Below are 14838 nucleotides of genomic sequence, written 5' to 3'. Positions count from 1 at the left end.
TAATTTGCATAGCTTTGCAACGAGTATTTTTTTTTCTGGTAGTATAAAGCTTTCAATTTTTTGTTATATAAGGTTTTTATGCTGTGTTTACCCCTTTACATTTTTTTTATAAATTAGGGATCATCTTGTCAGTTTGTATGTGCGCATGTGCAAACACACACATTCACAGACACAGACATCTCCTGGGTTATGATTGGAATGACTGTGAATCTGTAGATCTATTTAGGGAGCTTTGACATCTTTACAATATTGAATTTTCTATGAAGAAGACATATTCTTTCTTTTATTTAGGTCATCTTTATTTCAGTAAGGCTTTTCAGTTTTCTGGGTCATGGCCATATTTATATATATAATTTGTTCCGTTTACCCCTAGGTATTGATTTTTAATGTTATTATAAATTGTATTGCTTTTTAAATTTATATGGTATAGTTACTTATTTCTAGGACATAAAAATGGTTTCTGTATATATTGCTATTGTATGCAGGAACTCATTAAATGTATTTATTAATTTGATTTTTGTCTTTAGATCCTTTTAGATCCTTTTGTCTAAAAGATCCTTTTAGATCTTTTAGATCCTGAGATTTTCTACAAACTCAATTATGTCATTTATGAAGAATGATCATTTCTTTCCAATCTTTCTTTTTTTAATTGGGGATAGAGGAGGGCATTCATTACAATGTCTAGAACCCTTATAGTGTTAAATAAAATGACAATAGTAGATATCCTGTCCTTGTTGCTGATCTCAGAGCCAAAAGTTTCAACATTTTACTATTAAGTATAATGTTTGCTATATTTCTTGATAACTTCAATGACATAGTTTTATTTTTGGTTTACTTAAGCTTTTTTATTATGAATTTGCATTGAATTTTCTGCATCTGTTGAGATGATTATATGACATTTATTCTTTATTCTGTTAATGTGGTGAATCACTTTGATAAATTTTGTGATGTTAAAGCCAATCCTGGATTCCTGACATAAACCTAATTAAATTAGAAAACAATAAACACATCAAAGGGATCCCAGTGTTTGGAAATTTATCAGTATACTTCTAAATAACCCATGCATCAAAGAAAATACCACAATAGAAATTAGCATTCAAGAGAACTAACATAGTCAAAGGTTAGTTTGTTAGGAAAAAAAAGAAAAAAACTGATCAACTTCATACTAAAACATTTAAAATTTAGAAGAAATAAATTCTAGGAAATACATTTCAAAGAATTCTATTTGAGAAATTTAATCTGTAGTTAAACACCTTCCTAATGAATAAAAAGATTGGCCAGGATAGTTTTATAAGTGAATTTTTCAAAAAAAAAAAGAGAGAGAGAGAAGAAAAAGCATTTTGATTCTTTTTATGGGGATAGTGTCTCTTTCATTACAAGCCCTGATGAAGAAAGATCTCACAAGATATACATAGATGCAAAAACAAACAGAATATTAGTTTATCAAAACTCAAAAAAAGTTCCCTCGTGTTCCTTCCCATTGCCAGCACCTATCCCATGTTGCATAATTGTTGTTCTACTTTCTGCCACCATGGATTAGATACTTCTTTTCTAGCATTTTATATAAGTGGAATTGTATAGTAGATTTTGTCTGGTATTTGGCTTCTTTGAAGGGAAAAAGCAATATAGAATGTTGTCCTCATCACAATGCGTTTTCCTTACCTCCAAGATCTTAATCCTCAAGAGTTGGCTGACTTGGTAGACCCTCTTCTTTCATATTGATGTGTTTGTATTTTATTCAACTCTTCTAATTGGTTTCAATAGGAGGATTGGTCTAAAATATGATAGTTCATGATTGCCAAAAGCAAAAAAGCTTCAGCAGTATTTAGTGGAGGTACAAGTGGTACAGAGGTCAAGGGTGAGGGTGAGTATTCTAATAAAATGGAATCTGGATGATTCCCACAAGAAATTTGAGCAGGATTGAAAGATTCAAGCATATTTTTCCCGTTAAATATAGGATATGTATCTTATAATGTTATATCAGTCAAGATTCTATGCCAGAAACTACATGCCTTAGGCAGGGGAGCATTTAGTAGAGGTAATTAGTGGTTACACATTGTTGGAAGGTCTGAAGGAGTAAATTCTAGACTAGGCCTATAAGAATGACTCCCCAAGCAAGCTGCTCTGTCAGCAAAGACACCACCTCATGGACTGCCACCAGGGCTGTACAATGGCACAGTGGCTGTCACTGCTCACCACAGTCTCGCTTGCTAACAGCAGTAACAAAGAAACCCAGCAAGAAAGCCTTTTCCTCACTTCAGCCTTTCAAATTTCACAATTTGAATCAAACACTACTTGAAGGGAATATAGGAATTATAGTTTTTGGCTTAGAGACTTTTCCAAATCTTATGAGGGTAGAATGAGAGCCAAGTCAAAGTTTCTACTGTGCACATCAATTAGAAGCTCACTGTCCCTGTAACATTGCCATCAATAAATATAATGTTTGAGGAAGCTTTTCAGTCTTCTGTACCTTTGCTTTATTTTGTCTTCTAAATGATCATATTATGGCCTGTGATTTAAATATCCAAAATGCATATCAGTCAATTAAAGATTGTGTTTAAGTTAATATTTTAATACTTACTGAGGACATACAAGATGCCTGGCATTACCTTGGTAGCGCTAAAAATTTAAACAGCCTATCAAAATTGACATTAACCTAATTCCAAGATTATTTTCAAACATAATCATAAAATCAGTTTGTTTCATAATCAAGTATATATGAAAACTTCATCAACTTCATCTATAATTCTTTCTGTATATTGAAGGACATTCTGATATATTCCATAAGTTTAGCAATTCAGATCTTCATGTGAAAATGTCACTGATATACTCAAGGACAAAATGCTAAATATAGCTTCCTCCCACATTGCCTCTTTTGCTGCAGTACCATGTTTGTTGATCTGTTTTGCCTTCTTTCTTTTTGCTCAATCAATAGAAGGCTTGAATAAAGCCAGACAGTTTGTGCCAATACTATCTGTATGTTTTTTGGTTTGTTGTAAGCTACTGATGTCCTATGATGTTTTCAACAGTTATAGATGGTTTGTACTCAAGGGGGGAATACAAAAATAAAAACAAACACAAAGAAACTGGTGAACTGTAATACAATTGTTAGGCTGACTGTTAAGCTATTGAAGTGTTCAGGCCTAGACGTTAGAAGGCATATGATGCTTAAATAGGTTTTATGTGACAATAGTATCTCTGTATGTCAAATAGGTTCTGTTTGTGATTTATGATGATTCTGAATTTGAAATTCACCTCAATTTTTCTCTTGTGGTTTGCATTAGAAAGAATTCATTTTAAAGAACTCTAAGAAAGACTGACTTGATTTTATTTTAGGGCACAGTGAATGTAAGACTATATTTCATAAGTATTCTAATAGGTTCATTTCAGAGGGCAGGGAGAGTTTAACATTTTTATCATTCATGTATTAGTTTGCTCATCTCTTTTAGTTAATACAATTTTTAGAACTGGGAAGTACATAGTTGCCCTTCTAACATGTATTTTATTTTTGTGAAATTAAAAGGTTTAATTAGACTGAGAAAGCCCTCAGATATATTTACTTCCTTCAGAGAGATATCCTTCAAAAGATAGCCTTCTCTCTTAAAAAACTGTCCTGCAGAAGGACCATCATTTTATTTACCTAACCATCTACTACAGAATTTGCTGGTTAAATATTTGAATGGTAATGTTTCATCAGTGCAATGTTTGAGGATGAATGTGTGGAAAAATATCAGAGAATTATAATTAAGAGTGTTTTACTTTGAGACTTTTAAAAATATCAATAATAAAGTGTGTTTTAACCCACTTATTTTTCTTTGTTCTCAGGTGGATCTCCATACTTAGCAACCAAAATAAATGAAGCAAAAGACTTGCTAGAAGAAACCTCCAAACACTGATGCTCAAGGACTGCTCTGAAGGGAAAAAGCAGGGGGGTTAAAAACAAAGTCTAGCAAATTTTCAAAACCACCACTGTCCTAATTTTCATACACGTGCTAACGATAAATAATTTATTCACTGTTAAGTGGTATAATAAAAGATTAATAATCTCCCTGCTCATTATCTTTTAAAGGAATACCTTATAATTTTATAACTGATTTTTTTCTTATTTTCTTACTTTCTCTGTGATAGTCATACCTTTTAATATTTCTGTTCTGTTTTAAACCTTCCTCACTCTCCTCCCCCACACAAAAGTATTCAAAAAGTATGATCAACAGTAATGTCATTGGTGTTTGTGAGCAATGAGTAGAAATACTTTCACTGCTTATACAGGGGCAGGCAAAAGTAGGTTTACAGTTGCATTGTGACATTCTTTTGCGTTGATAAAGCTGTTGTAATCAACAAGAACCGGTATGTCTTTCCCATATGAACAACTGAAACCTACTTTTGCCACTGCTCCCCATGTTTATACTCACATTGTCCCCGTTTCCTTGGAAGAATTTAGTATGCTGCGTCTGTAAAGGGCTTGAAATGTTTTGAGACCAAACACTGACTGCCATCCAATGGGGAAATGACCTGAAACTTAATGGAATTTACAAAATGGTGTTTTTTAAAGTAGTACTTAGGACTTGTTGAAGAACTCTGCTCTCTCTGAGACCCTATAGCTGAAGCATGAGAACTTGGAGAGCTACTAAAATGATTAAAGATTTACAAAATGACCCCTTACAAGGAAAGGATGAAAAGAGCTATGAGAAGTCTGAGGAGCTTGTATTTAATTACAGTCTTTTGTACTATATATTTATTCAGTTATTCATTCCAAATATTTATTGACCACTTCAAATGTGTAAGGTGCTATAGTGACCCCTCTGAGAGTTATAGATGTGAACCAATTGTGGATCCTGACCCAAAGGAACTTACATTTAAAAGAAAGATAAATCACATAAATACTAGTAGAGATGCATAGATGATATGCTAAAGAAATTCAAAAGAAGAAAGGCATATTTAGAATTGATAGCATTGGGGGAACTTCATAGGGTAAGTGGCATAGAGCTGGGCTTTTAACAATGAGAGGGAGCATATGATTGGTGAGTCTGTGTTTCTTCTGAGAGCAGTCAGAATAGCAGAAATGGGGTATCGATTACTGTAATTAGAGTGATTAAATTATATTCTCAAAGCAGCCCCTGGTCTTCATCACTACTATTTCAAGGGTGAGCAAACAGATTCAGATACAGAGTACCAGCATTATTTTCCAATGCCACTTTACAAATTCTGGGTTCATCCCCAGTAAACTGAACTTACTTCATCTATCTTAAAATACTTTTTAATATTCTAGATGCATCTTTCAGTTTATTGTCTCCCTTAGGTGGAGAGTTTTCAGTGTTGACAATATTATCAGTATTGAGTTGAATAATTCCTTTTTGTGGGAGTTCTCCTGTGCAATGTAGGATGACTGGCAACATGCATACCTGTACCTCCTAAAGGCTAGTAGCACCCACTCACTTGGGACAACTAAAAATGTTTATAGACATTGCCAAATGTCCCTTGGAGGGCAAAATTGTCCCTGGCTGAGGGCCATGGTGTAAATGTTTAGTATTTTTTCTTTAGGCACATAAAATAATGGCCTAACTTAAAACTGATTGAATTTTAGAGTTAGATAAATATTGTTCTTGCTTTAAAGTCTCCTTGCATGTCCTAATTTTATTGTGCTTTAGTGGTTTTCATTTTTCTCCTCTTTATTATCTCTGTACCTCAAGTGCCCTTCTAATCCTCAGATCTTCACATGCTCAAAGCGTAGAGGTCAGTGAAGGTCAAGCTAAAATGTGTCCCTCCTTTTCTTGTGCTTCCAGTGAAAGTAATGTGAATCAGCGCTCTGGGAGCAGGGACCGTATTTGTCTTGTTTACTGCTACATTGGCACCCACTAAATATTTGTTGAATGAATGAATAAATTCCCATACCATTTTTTTTTAGTAATAATGTGGAGCAATAGGAACTCTAATTTAATAATATGGAAATACAAAATGGTACAGCCACTTTGGAAGACAGTTTGGCAGTTTCACACAAAATTAAACATACTTTTAACATAACAATCTAGCAGTTGTACTGCTTGGTATTCAGTCAAAGGAGTTTAAAAACATATCCACACAAAGCCCTTTTTACAGATGTTTGTAGCAGCTTTATTCATTTTTACTAAAACTTGGAAGCAACCAAGGTGCCCTTCAGTTGGTGAGTGTATAAATAAACAGTGGTACACCCAGACAATGGAATATTATTCAGCACTAAAAAGAAATAAGCTACCAAGCTGTGAAGAAACATGGAAACTTAAATGCATCTTACTTAATGAAAGGAACCAATATAAAAATGTGGCCTACTATATGATTCTAACTACCTGACATTCTGGAAAAGGCAAAATTATGGAGACGGTAAAAGGATCAGTTGTCAAGGGTTAACGGGGAGGAAGGAGTGAATAGACAAAGCACAGAGGGTTTTTAGGGCACAGAAACTGTTCTGTATGATACTATAATGGTGAATAAATGTTTCTAGACATCTAAATCTATAAATTGTACAGCACCTTAATGTAAGCTGTGAACATTGAATGCTGTATCAATGTAGTTCATTGATTATAACAAATGTACCGCTGTGGTACAGGAGATTGATAATGGGGGAGGTTTTGGGTATTTGGTGAGGGAGATGGCATTTGTAGGAACTCTCTGTATTTTCAACTCTATTTTCTTGTGAATCTAAAATTTTCCATACCATTTTATTCCTCATTTTGCAGTACTTCTCTCTTGGTACCATGTGTAACAAGGCTTATTTCTCCACTAAAGTATAAGAACCTTTAGAGCAAAAACGATGTTACTCATCTTTGTAACCTCTTGTGTGGAGCACTTGTGTTACAGAAACACAAGGGGGGCCTGGGACGATACACTATTATTGAAAGAAAGGCCCCGGGTCTGTTATGTCTGCTGCCCTAGGAAAGACGTCTCTCAATGCCAGAGATTCGTCTCTCAATGCCAGAGATTCGTGAAAAGGAAAGGAAATGTTTATTTAATGCTATACTAACTTAAAGTAGTGACCTAATGTCTTTATCAAAAATCCTAAAGTCCCTAAAAACACCCACAAACACACACAGTCCTTCCTTCCTTCCCCCTTTGCCCAGTCCAGAGTACCATATCTCAGGAAAGGAAATAGAAGTCCATGGCTCAGGCAGTCCTCTGGTTCTTCCCAGTTAGTCTTCCTTCTCTACTGGGAGACCTCCCTGGGTTCCCGGCACCCTCGGCTGAGTCGCCAGGATCTCTGCTAAAACCAGGTGGTGGTTCTCCCTTCTAAAGCTGCAGGGGTCCCCACTCTGGCACAGGCACGTGGTCCTCTCTCCCAGGGCCACGGGAGTCCCCATTCAGCCAGAGCCGCGTGGTTCTCTCTCTCAGGGCTGCGGGAAGGGAGAGTCTCCACTCTGTCTAGGCTGCGTGGTTCTCCCTCTCTCAGGGCTGTGGGAAGGGAAAGTCCCCACTCTGTCCAGGCCATGTGGTTCTCTCTCAATGGCTGCCGTGTCTGGGTTTAAATCCCCTGTGCTAATCTTCTGCAGCCCCATTTCCGACTCCTACACTCAGCACACTTGCCCTCAATCTGCTGTCTTCTCCAGCTTTTCTTGTTGCCATTGTAGGTCTGGGCAGGTGTCACCCCATGTCCTGGAGCCAATCTTCTCCCAGCTCCCACGCAGGCAGGCGCTGTAGCTCAGGGGACCTGCCTCCCAGGTCCCATCTTGGGGGGGAGGTACCTTTCCATCCCCCTGGCCTTGAGCATGGCCATACCTATTTAGCATATCTAAGTGACCATCCAAAGGCTATAGGTATGCTAAATGACCATGCCATGGATTAGCTGCAAAGCTGCCCTGCATGTCCTTGCTCTGTGTGCCCCTTCCCCCAACTCACACCTGTGGGGGAAGGGGTGGAGACATCTTAAAATCTCCTAGACACCTTAAGTCCTGGACCCCATTTCAAATGCCTATTTGGGGTCCCCCCCTCTTGGCTGCACCCTGTAACACTTGTACTTAGTAGACATCATAAAGTTGTAAATGCTCAGAAATGTTCTCTGAATACTACAAAAAATGTTAGTGCTAGTTTTGAAAATTATGCTCAGCAATATTGGGGCACCCTCAGGACATATCTTTTGACATATTTTCTAATTCATACTGCATTTGTGTGGATTGGAATCCTAAGCATTAACTTGGAATTTCTTTTATTCCCATTTTCCTGCTATGCATGTGCCTTGGAATTAGATCTGGTTTTTACTGTTACCCTCCTATTACACGACCTTAGTCAATGTCTATGATTGCCTCATCTATAAACAGAGGAAATAGTAATCCTAATAAGGCTGTTGCAGGGAATAAGGATGTGTGAAATAATTAGTCACACAGCAAATGTTCAAAATACATAATTATTACTTCTTTCACTGCTCCTTGAAAGTTAAATCTTAGGATACCTTGAATTAGAGTTTGAAGTGTATTCTAGTAATCATTTTCCTCTTGAATCTGCAGTTTTGGGAGCACATGGTAGGGCCAGCTCATCTCTGTTTCATGCAGCTTGTACTGGGGCAGAAGGAGCCACATCAGTGTTAGTACTGGCTGTTGACTGGCAGCGTCAGTTCATCTCTACAGAGTCTTCTCCAGAAGCTGTTAGAGTGTCATCACACGATGGCAGCTGGGTTACAGAGAAAGTGGTCCAAAGAGACAGGAAGTAGAAGCTGCAAACTCAGCCTGGGTCTCAACACTGTTGGTTCTGACAGTCCTAGAGCCTACCTAGATTTCAAAGGCAGAGGATGTAGAGGATGGTGAAATAATTAGTGGTTGTCTTTACTATGTAGCAGGGCAGGATTTGGGTCTCCCCCCACCCCAGTTGAATCACTTAAGGCATTGTTTTAAAAAATGTCAGGAATGTAGAATTTTAAGTACAACTAGCTGAAGCAGTTTCAGATGGTATGACTACTATTTTAGGTACATATCAATTTACCAGTCATTCTCTAAATGGCAGTGTCTTCACAAAACTGGATCTTAAACAGCTACCCACCCTCAACTCCTTATTACCTGTAACAGCTTATTTGAATGGTTATCTATCTTTAATAAAGATTGCTTTTCCACATTTGCTGTCACTGCATGTTTTTCTTAAGTTCTTTGTTGATATTGCAACTTCTGTTTATTCTTGTATCTTAGATGCAATCTGAGGGAGCAGGAAAGACCTTTAAAAACAAAACAATTCTCAGATTCCAGAGAAAGTGTAAGTCAAATGGGCAGTTAATTAAAGGGGAACCCAGAATGCCATTTAAGACTATAGTCAATGGTGCCAATCTCCAGCATGAAGTCAAAAGTGGAGAGAAGTTATTAAGGAAAAGGTGTGTCAATTGTGGAAGACAGTGTTTTATTTAGTTCTCAAACCATTTCCTTTAATTGGTTTGAAATGCATATTAGTCACTCAGCAAGTATTGTGCACTTACCACATCATGCAATAAAGATATAAAATAAATTCATTCTTAAAATGTATGCTCAAACTAAATAGAAGAAAAGATCCTTAAAGAATTTTTTTCCTGATACTTCTGCATTAAGAAACACACGCTTATGCTCCAGCAGGGTCATTTGAAATAACACATTTTATCCAAGTACAGGAATACTTTGGTTGTCATGGGAAACCTTGAATGTAGAAAAGAGCTTTTAATGACATCTTCAACACATTTGGCAATTAGCTTAAGGTAGTTTAATGATATTTGTGGGAGAAGATGAATTAGCCAGGCCCTTAATGTCAAAACTGTCAAGTTTCTCTGACCCACCACTTTGGATGAGCTACAGAGACTGTGGTGAAATTTAAATACCCAAGTAGGCCGGCTCATCTCACCCAGAGGGAACAGGCTATCCGCAGGCACTCTGCACCTTGCTCAACCGTCACCTCCTGCAATAAGGCTTCTTGCTACAAAAGGCGTTTGATGGCAGTGAGTAAATGTGTCAGCATCACACCTCCCTCCTAATTGAAAGGCAACCTGAAGAGCATATCATGTTAACTCCAGATCAGTATCATGTACTTCCCAAAAAATATTCTGAGTTACGAGCTATATTTCATTTATGGTAGAGTTAAACATATTAGGAAATTGGAATTTTGTTAGAATAATTTATTAGCTGGAAATGTTGAGGTTTTCTGAACTCATTTTTTTAAAAGTGGAATCTAAGTGAGCTGGATTATTGCCTACCAGTATAATTGCTAGGCACAGTAGACAAAGGAAATGTTCCTTCTAATGATTTTTATGAGCTGAGTTGCTATTGTTCCCAGCTGAGTGCTCTTTTTCCTATTTTATTGTTGCTGAGCAAAAGAATTTATAAAAAGCTTTTCTGGAAAAAAAAATTGTTAAAACTCCAATTGAAATGCAAGTTCATTAAATACTGTTCATTTCTCTTCCTGCCATAAATAACCCTTTTTCCCTCTGCTCTATTGAGTGGTGCCTAGGAGCACTGATCAACATTTGGAGTCTGAACAGGAGATTATATAGCTGTAGATATGCAATCTCCATCAGTAGGAGTGAGTGTAATTTCACATTGTCTGGATATGATCACCCAGGCTAGATGTTAGCCCAAAACTTCAAATTTGTACCTCAACTTCGAGGAAGGAAATACCCCTGGAAAATTAAATCAACGGTGTGAAATGTAACTTGATTTCAACAGGAGGAAAATCACGTTGACATACTTCTTCAATAGTGACATCTGAGCTATACTTCTAAAGACCAAGAAATTAGAATCAGCTCATTTTCATAATCCAAAATAATAATAGCTAATACTTGTTAAATATCTCATGCCAAGCTTCCTATCTATGTTCTCTCTTAATTTTGATAGTGCCCCTAAGAGATTGGTAGTATGACTGTCTCCATTTTTCAGGTGAAGAAACAAAGGCTCAGCAGAGTTTAGGAACTTTGCCAACATTGCATAGCTAGTCAGTGGTGGGACTAGGATCTAAATCTAATTTGGCTTGACTGAAGCACATGCTCTTTTCCATTATATTGTACAAATTTATATACATGGGACTCAAACATGGAATAAAAGGGCTTGCTGGGCTTTTGGCTCATTCTTGGGTGGTTGTGACGCTTGGGTATAGATTGTGAAGTAGATGTATGGAAGGATCCAGTGTCATTGGTGTTACAGGCAAGGAGTGCCTAATGTCTTTAATTCTGCCCCACAAGCTAATGATGTTCATCCAACTGCACTTTGCACAAATTCAGTTGCAAAGTTTTCAGTGTGGGTTTCTCTTAGTGTGGGAATGGAGGAAATTGATGAGATTTTATTTGAAACATTCATGGGCAAGAGCTTCCAAGGAGAACATCTGGAGCAAGTTCAGCTCATGAAATGAAACAGTGGAACTTGGGAAAGAAAGGAAGAAATTGTGCAATAAAAGAAAGATGGGAATAAGAATGCTGAATTTATTGAAAGGAGCAGAAGGGCAATGAAAAAAATAAGGTTAAAAAGAGAAACAAGAAGAGATAATTTGCAGCATTTGAAAGGAAATTACAGTGTTCAGTTGAATTTTTGAAAATTCCTTTCCAAAGTTCTCAGCCATGAACTGGGTTATTCATGCCATGCTTTCATACCAAATTTCAAAATTGTATTTTGTAGTTATAGGGTGTCTAGCAGAACCCATAGAACTTTAGTCACCACCTAAGAAAGTCTTTGAAATTACCACTTTAATGCTTTCAGCTGCTCTAATCAAGTAGTTGAAAAAGTTCCAGCTCCTAGAGGTTTCTAACACCTCATGACTATAATGCTCATAGTTGACTTGTGAGTTCCTTGAACATTAAGTAGGCCTATATTCAACAATAAGTACATTCAAAAGCCAACTTAGTCATCTTTCCATTTATCTACTCTTTTGGATTTTCAGTGCCTTTGCTCTTTCTTCTATGAATGTGGAAAAGCAAGAGTTGACTTCAGAAGTGTTAACATTCCAGTTTCTATGCCTCCAGAGTAGGATGAAAGTATCTAACAATGTCTGTCCTCTGGTGGTAAGATGTCAGACTGTATCTGCAAAGTCTGCATCTCTCAGGCTGTCCCGGAGTGTTGGAGAGTGCAGTGTTGCAGAAAGAGCAGCATGTACACACAAAAATGCAACACCCCTAATTAACCTCACTCAGATCTGATTTATACTTTGCTCCTCAGCTTCTAAGTACTTAGGTATTCCATTTACATTCTAGTATATTCCATTTTATACTCATACTGTGTGCTTGTTTGTGCTTTCTGACATTTGTAAACAGATTTTTTTAACCTGCTATATGAAAGTAAATACTGTTGTATTTGTTTTTGCTTTAAAATTGTAAAAGATAAACTGTAAGATAATTTTTTCTTTCCAGTTTTCCCAATACAGTTAAAGTTAAACCTGACTTGAAAAAAATTGAATTTACACTTGATTTTTTCCATTGTACAACTCTTAAAAAATGATGCTAACTTTGTGTAATGTCATCTACACTGTGAGCTCCCAGACTTTTTTCTCCTTACTTCAAGAGCTGTTTAGCCTAGTCATACCTCAGGACACACTATTGATTGTTCACTTCAAAAGGCAACTATCAGAAACCACAATCAATTTACAGATTCAATGCAATACCTATTAAAGTACCAATGGTATATTTCACAGACATAGAACAAACACTTCAAAAATTTATATGGAACCATAAATGACCCCTATAGCTGCTGCAATTTTTGAGAAAGAAAGCAAAGTAGGAGGGATCACAATACCTGATACCAAACTGTATTACAAGGCCACTGTAATCTAAACAGCCTGGTACTGGCATAAAAACAGGCACATGGACCAACGGAACAGAACAGAGAGCCCAGAAATAAACCCAAGTCTCTACAGTCAATATTCAACAAAGGGGGCAGCAACATAAAATGGAATAACAATAGCCTCTTCAACAAATGGTGTTGGGAGAAATGGACAGCTACATGCAAAAAAAATGAAACTCAAGCACCAACTTACACTATACACGAAAATAAATTCAAGGTGGATAAAAGATTTAAATATAAGCTGTGACAACATTAAAGTCCTAGAGGAGAACATAGGCAGGAAAATCTCAGATATTTCACAGAGCAACATTTTTACTGATATTTCCCCTAGAGCAAGGGACATAAAGAATAAACAAATAGGATCTCATCAAAATAAAAAGCCTCTGCACAACTAAAGAAAACAGTATTAAAATAAAAAGAGAATCAACTGTATGGGATAACATATTTGCCAATGATACCTCAGACAAGGGTTTCATCTCCAAAATATATAAATAGAGTGACTCCACTCTGAGAAGACAAACAACCCAATTAAAAAATGGGTAAAGAGCCCTGGCTGGCTTAGCTCAGTGGATTGAGCGCGGGCTGTGAACCAAAGTGTCGCAGGTTCAATTCCCAGTCAGGGTACATGCCTGGGTTGCAGGCCATGACCCCCCAGCAAACCCACATTGATGTTTCTCTCTCTCTGTCTCTTTCTCCCTCCCTTCCCTCTCTAAAAATAAAAATAAAATAAAATCTTTTTTTTAAAAAAAACCTTAGGAAGCAAGAATATTTTTTTAAAAAATGGGCAAAGGACTTGAAGACACTTCTCCAAGGAGGACATACAGAGGATCCAGAGACACATGAAAAGATGCTCAGTATCGCTAGCTATCAGAGAGATGCAAATTAAAACCACAATGAGATACCACTTCACACCAGTCAGAATGGCCATCATAAACAAAACAACAAACAAGTGTTGGAGAGGTTGTGGAGAAAAGGGGACCCTAATGCACTGTTGGTGGGATTGCAGACTGGTACAACCACTATGGAAAACAGTATGGAATTTTTCTCAGAAAACTAAAAATGGATCTGTCTTTTGACCCAGCAATTCCACTGCTAGGATTATATCCTAAGAACCCTGAAACACCAATCCAAAAGAACCTATGCACCTCAATGTTCATAGCAGCACAATTTACAATAGCCAAGTGTTGGAAGCAACCTAGGTGCCCATCAGTAAATGAATGGATCAAAAAACTATGGTACATTAACACAATGGAATTCAACACAGCAGAAGGAAAGAAGGAGCTCCTACCCTTTGCAACAGCATGGATGGAATTGGAAAGCATTATGCTAAGTGAAATAAGCCAGGCAGTGAAAGACAAATACCATATGATCTCACCTTTAACAGGAACCTAAACAACAAAACAAACAAGCAAGCACATTATAACCAAAGACACTGAAATAGAGAACAGGCTGACAGTGACCAGAGGGGAGAGGGGAGAGGAGAGGGAATTTCAGGGGAATTTCAGGGGAAAAAGGGGAAGGGTTTACAGGAGGAACAAGTATAAGGGACACATGGACAAAAACTAGAGGTGGGGATGGAAATGGGAGGGAGGTGGGGAGGACTGGAGGGGGTGGGCTGGGATGGGAGTAAAAGACAGAAAACTACTTGAACAACAATTAAAATATTTTTAAAAAATCCATTGAAAAAGGCCAGTAACAATCTTAAACCATCTATTTGTCTTTGTATTGCTACATAGAAAATATGTAGGGAACAGCTCCTTTGCATATATTTTGAGCAAAAAATTCAAAGGAATGATTTTATCAGTTGCATACTTTCAGGTTTTCTCTGATTTTCCCCTTCATTAGATTTGTTAAAATTTAACATCCCCCACACCATACAAATTCTTGCAGTTTCATATCATGGTAATATGTACTCAATTACGTCTGTAAAGAAAATTGATGTTCCATATACAAATCCCATCAACAGAGTCAAAGATAACACGTTCATCATGTGATCCTGTATATTGTTCTTAATTCACCAGACTACTTGTGTCTGGTGAGAAACACATTCCTCCCTTGACAAAACAAAATTCAAACTTGTATTTTGTGGTAGATAGGCCCT

The 14838-nt window shown here is 37.1% G+C and overlaps 1 protein-coding gene across 2 annotated transcripts in view; it reads left to right on the top strand.

Moving 5' to 3' along the window:
* The window catches only part of DNAJC15 (DnaJ heat shock protein family (Hsp40) member C15), an 80405-nt gene extending 76359 nt beyond the window's left edge, over window positions 1-4046 (top strand). For both annotated transcript variants that reach the window (XM_045839288.1, XM_045839289.1), the window contains one exon: window positions 3826-4046. In XM_045839288.1, coding sequence (XP_045695244.1) covers window positions 3826-3896 — 71 coding nt within the window. In that variant the 3' untranslated portion in view covers window positions 3897-4046. The remainder of the gene's footprint in view (window positions 1-3825) is intronic.
* The last annotated feature ends 10792 nt before the right edge of the window (window positions 4047-14838 follow it).

This window comes from Phyllostomus hastatus, unplaced genomic scaffold (genome assembly GCF_019186645.2).
Source record: "Phyllostomus hastatus isolate PE091 unplaced genomic scaffold, TTU_PhHast_1.1 phas_contig_29, whole genome shotgun sequence".
NCBI classification, from domain to species: Eukaryota; Metazoa; Chordata; class Mammalia; order Chiroptera; family Phyllostomidae; genus Phyllostomus; species Phyllostomus hastatus.
This window is presented reverse-complemented; position numbering and strand designations above follow the sequence as displayed.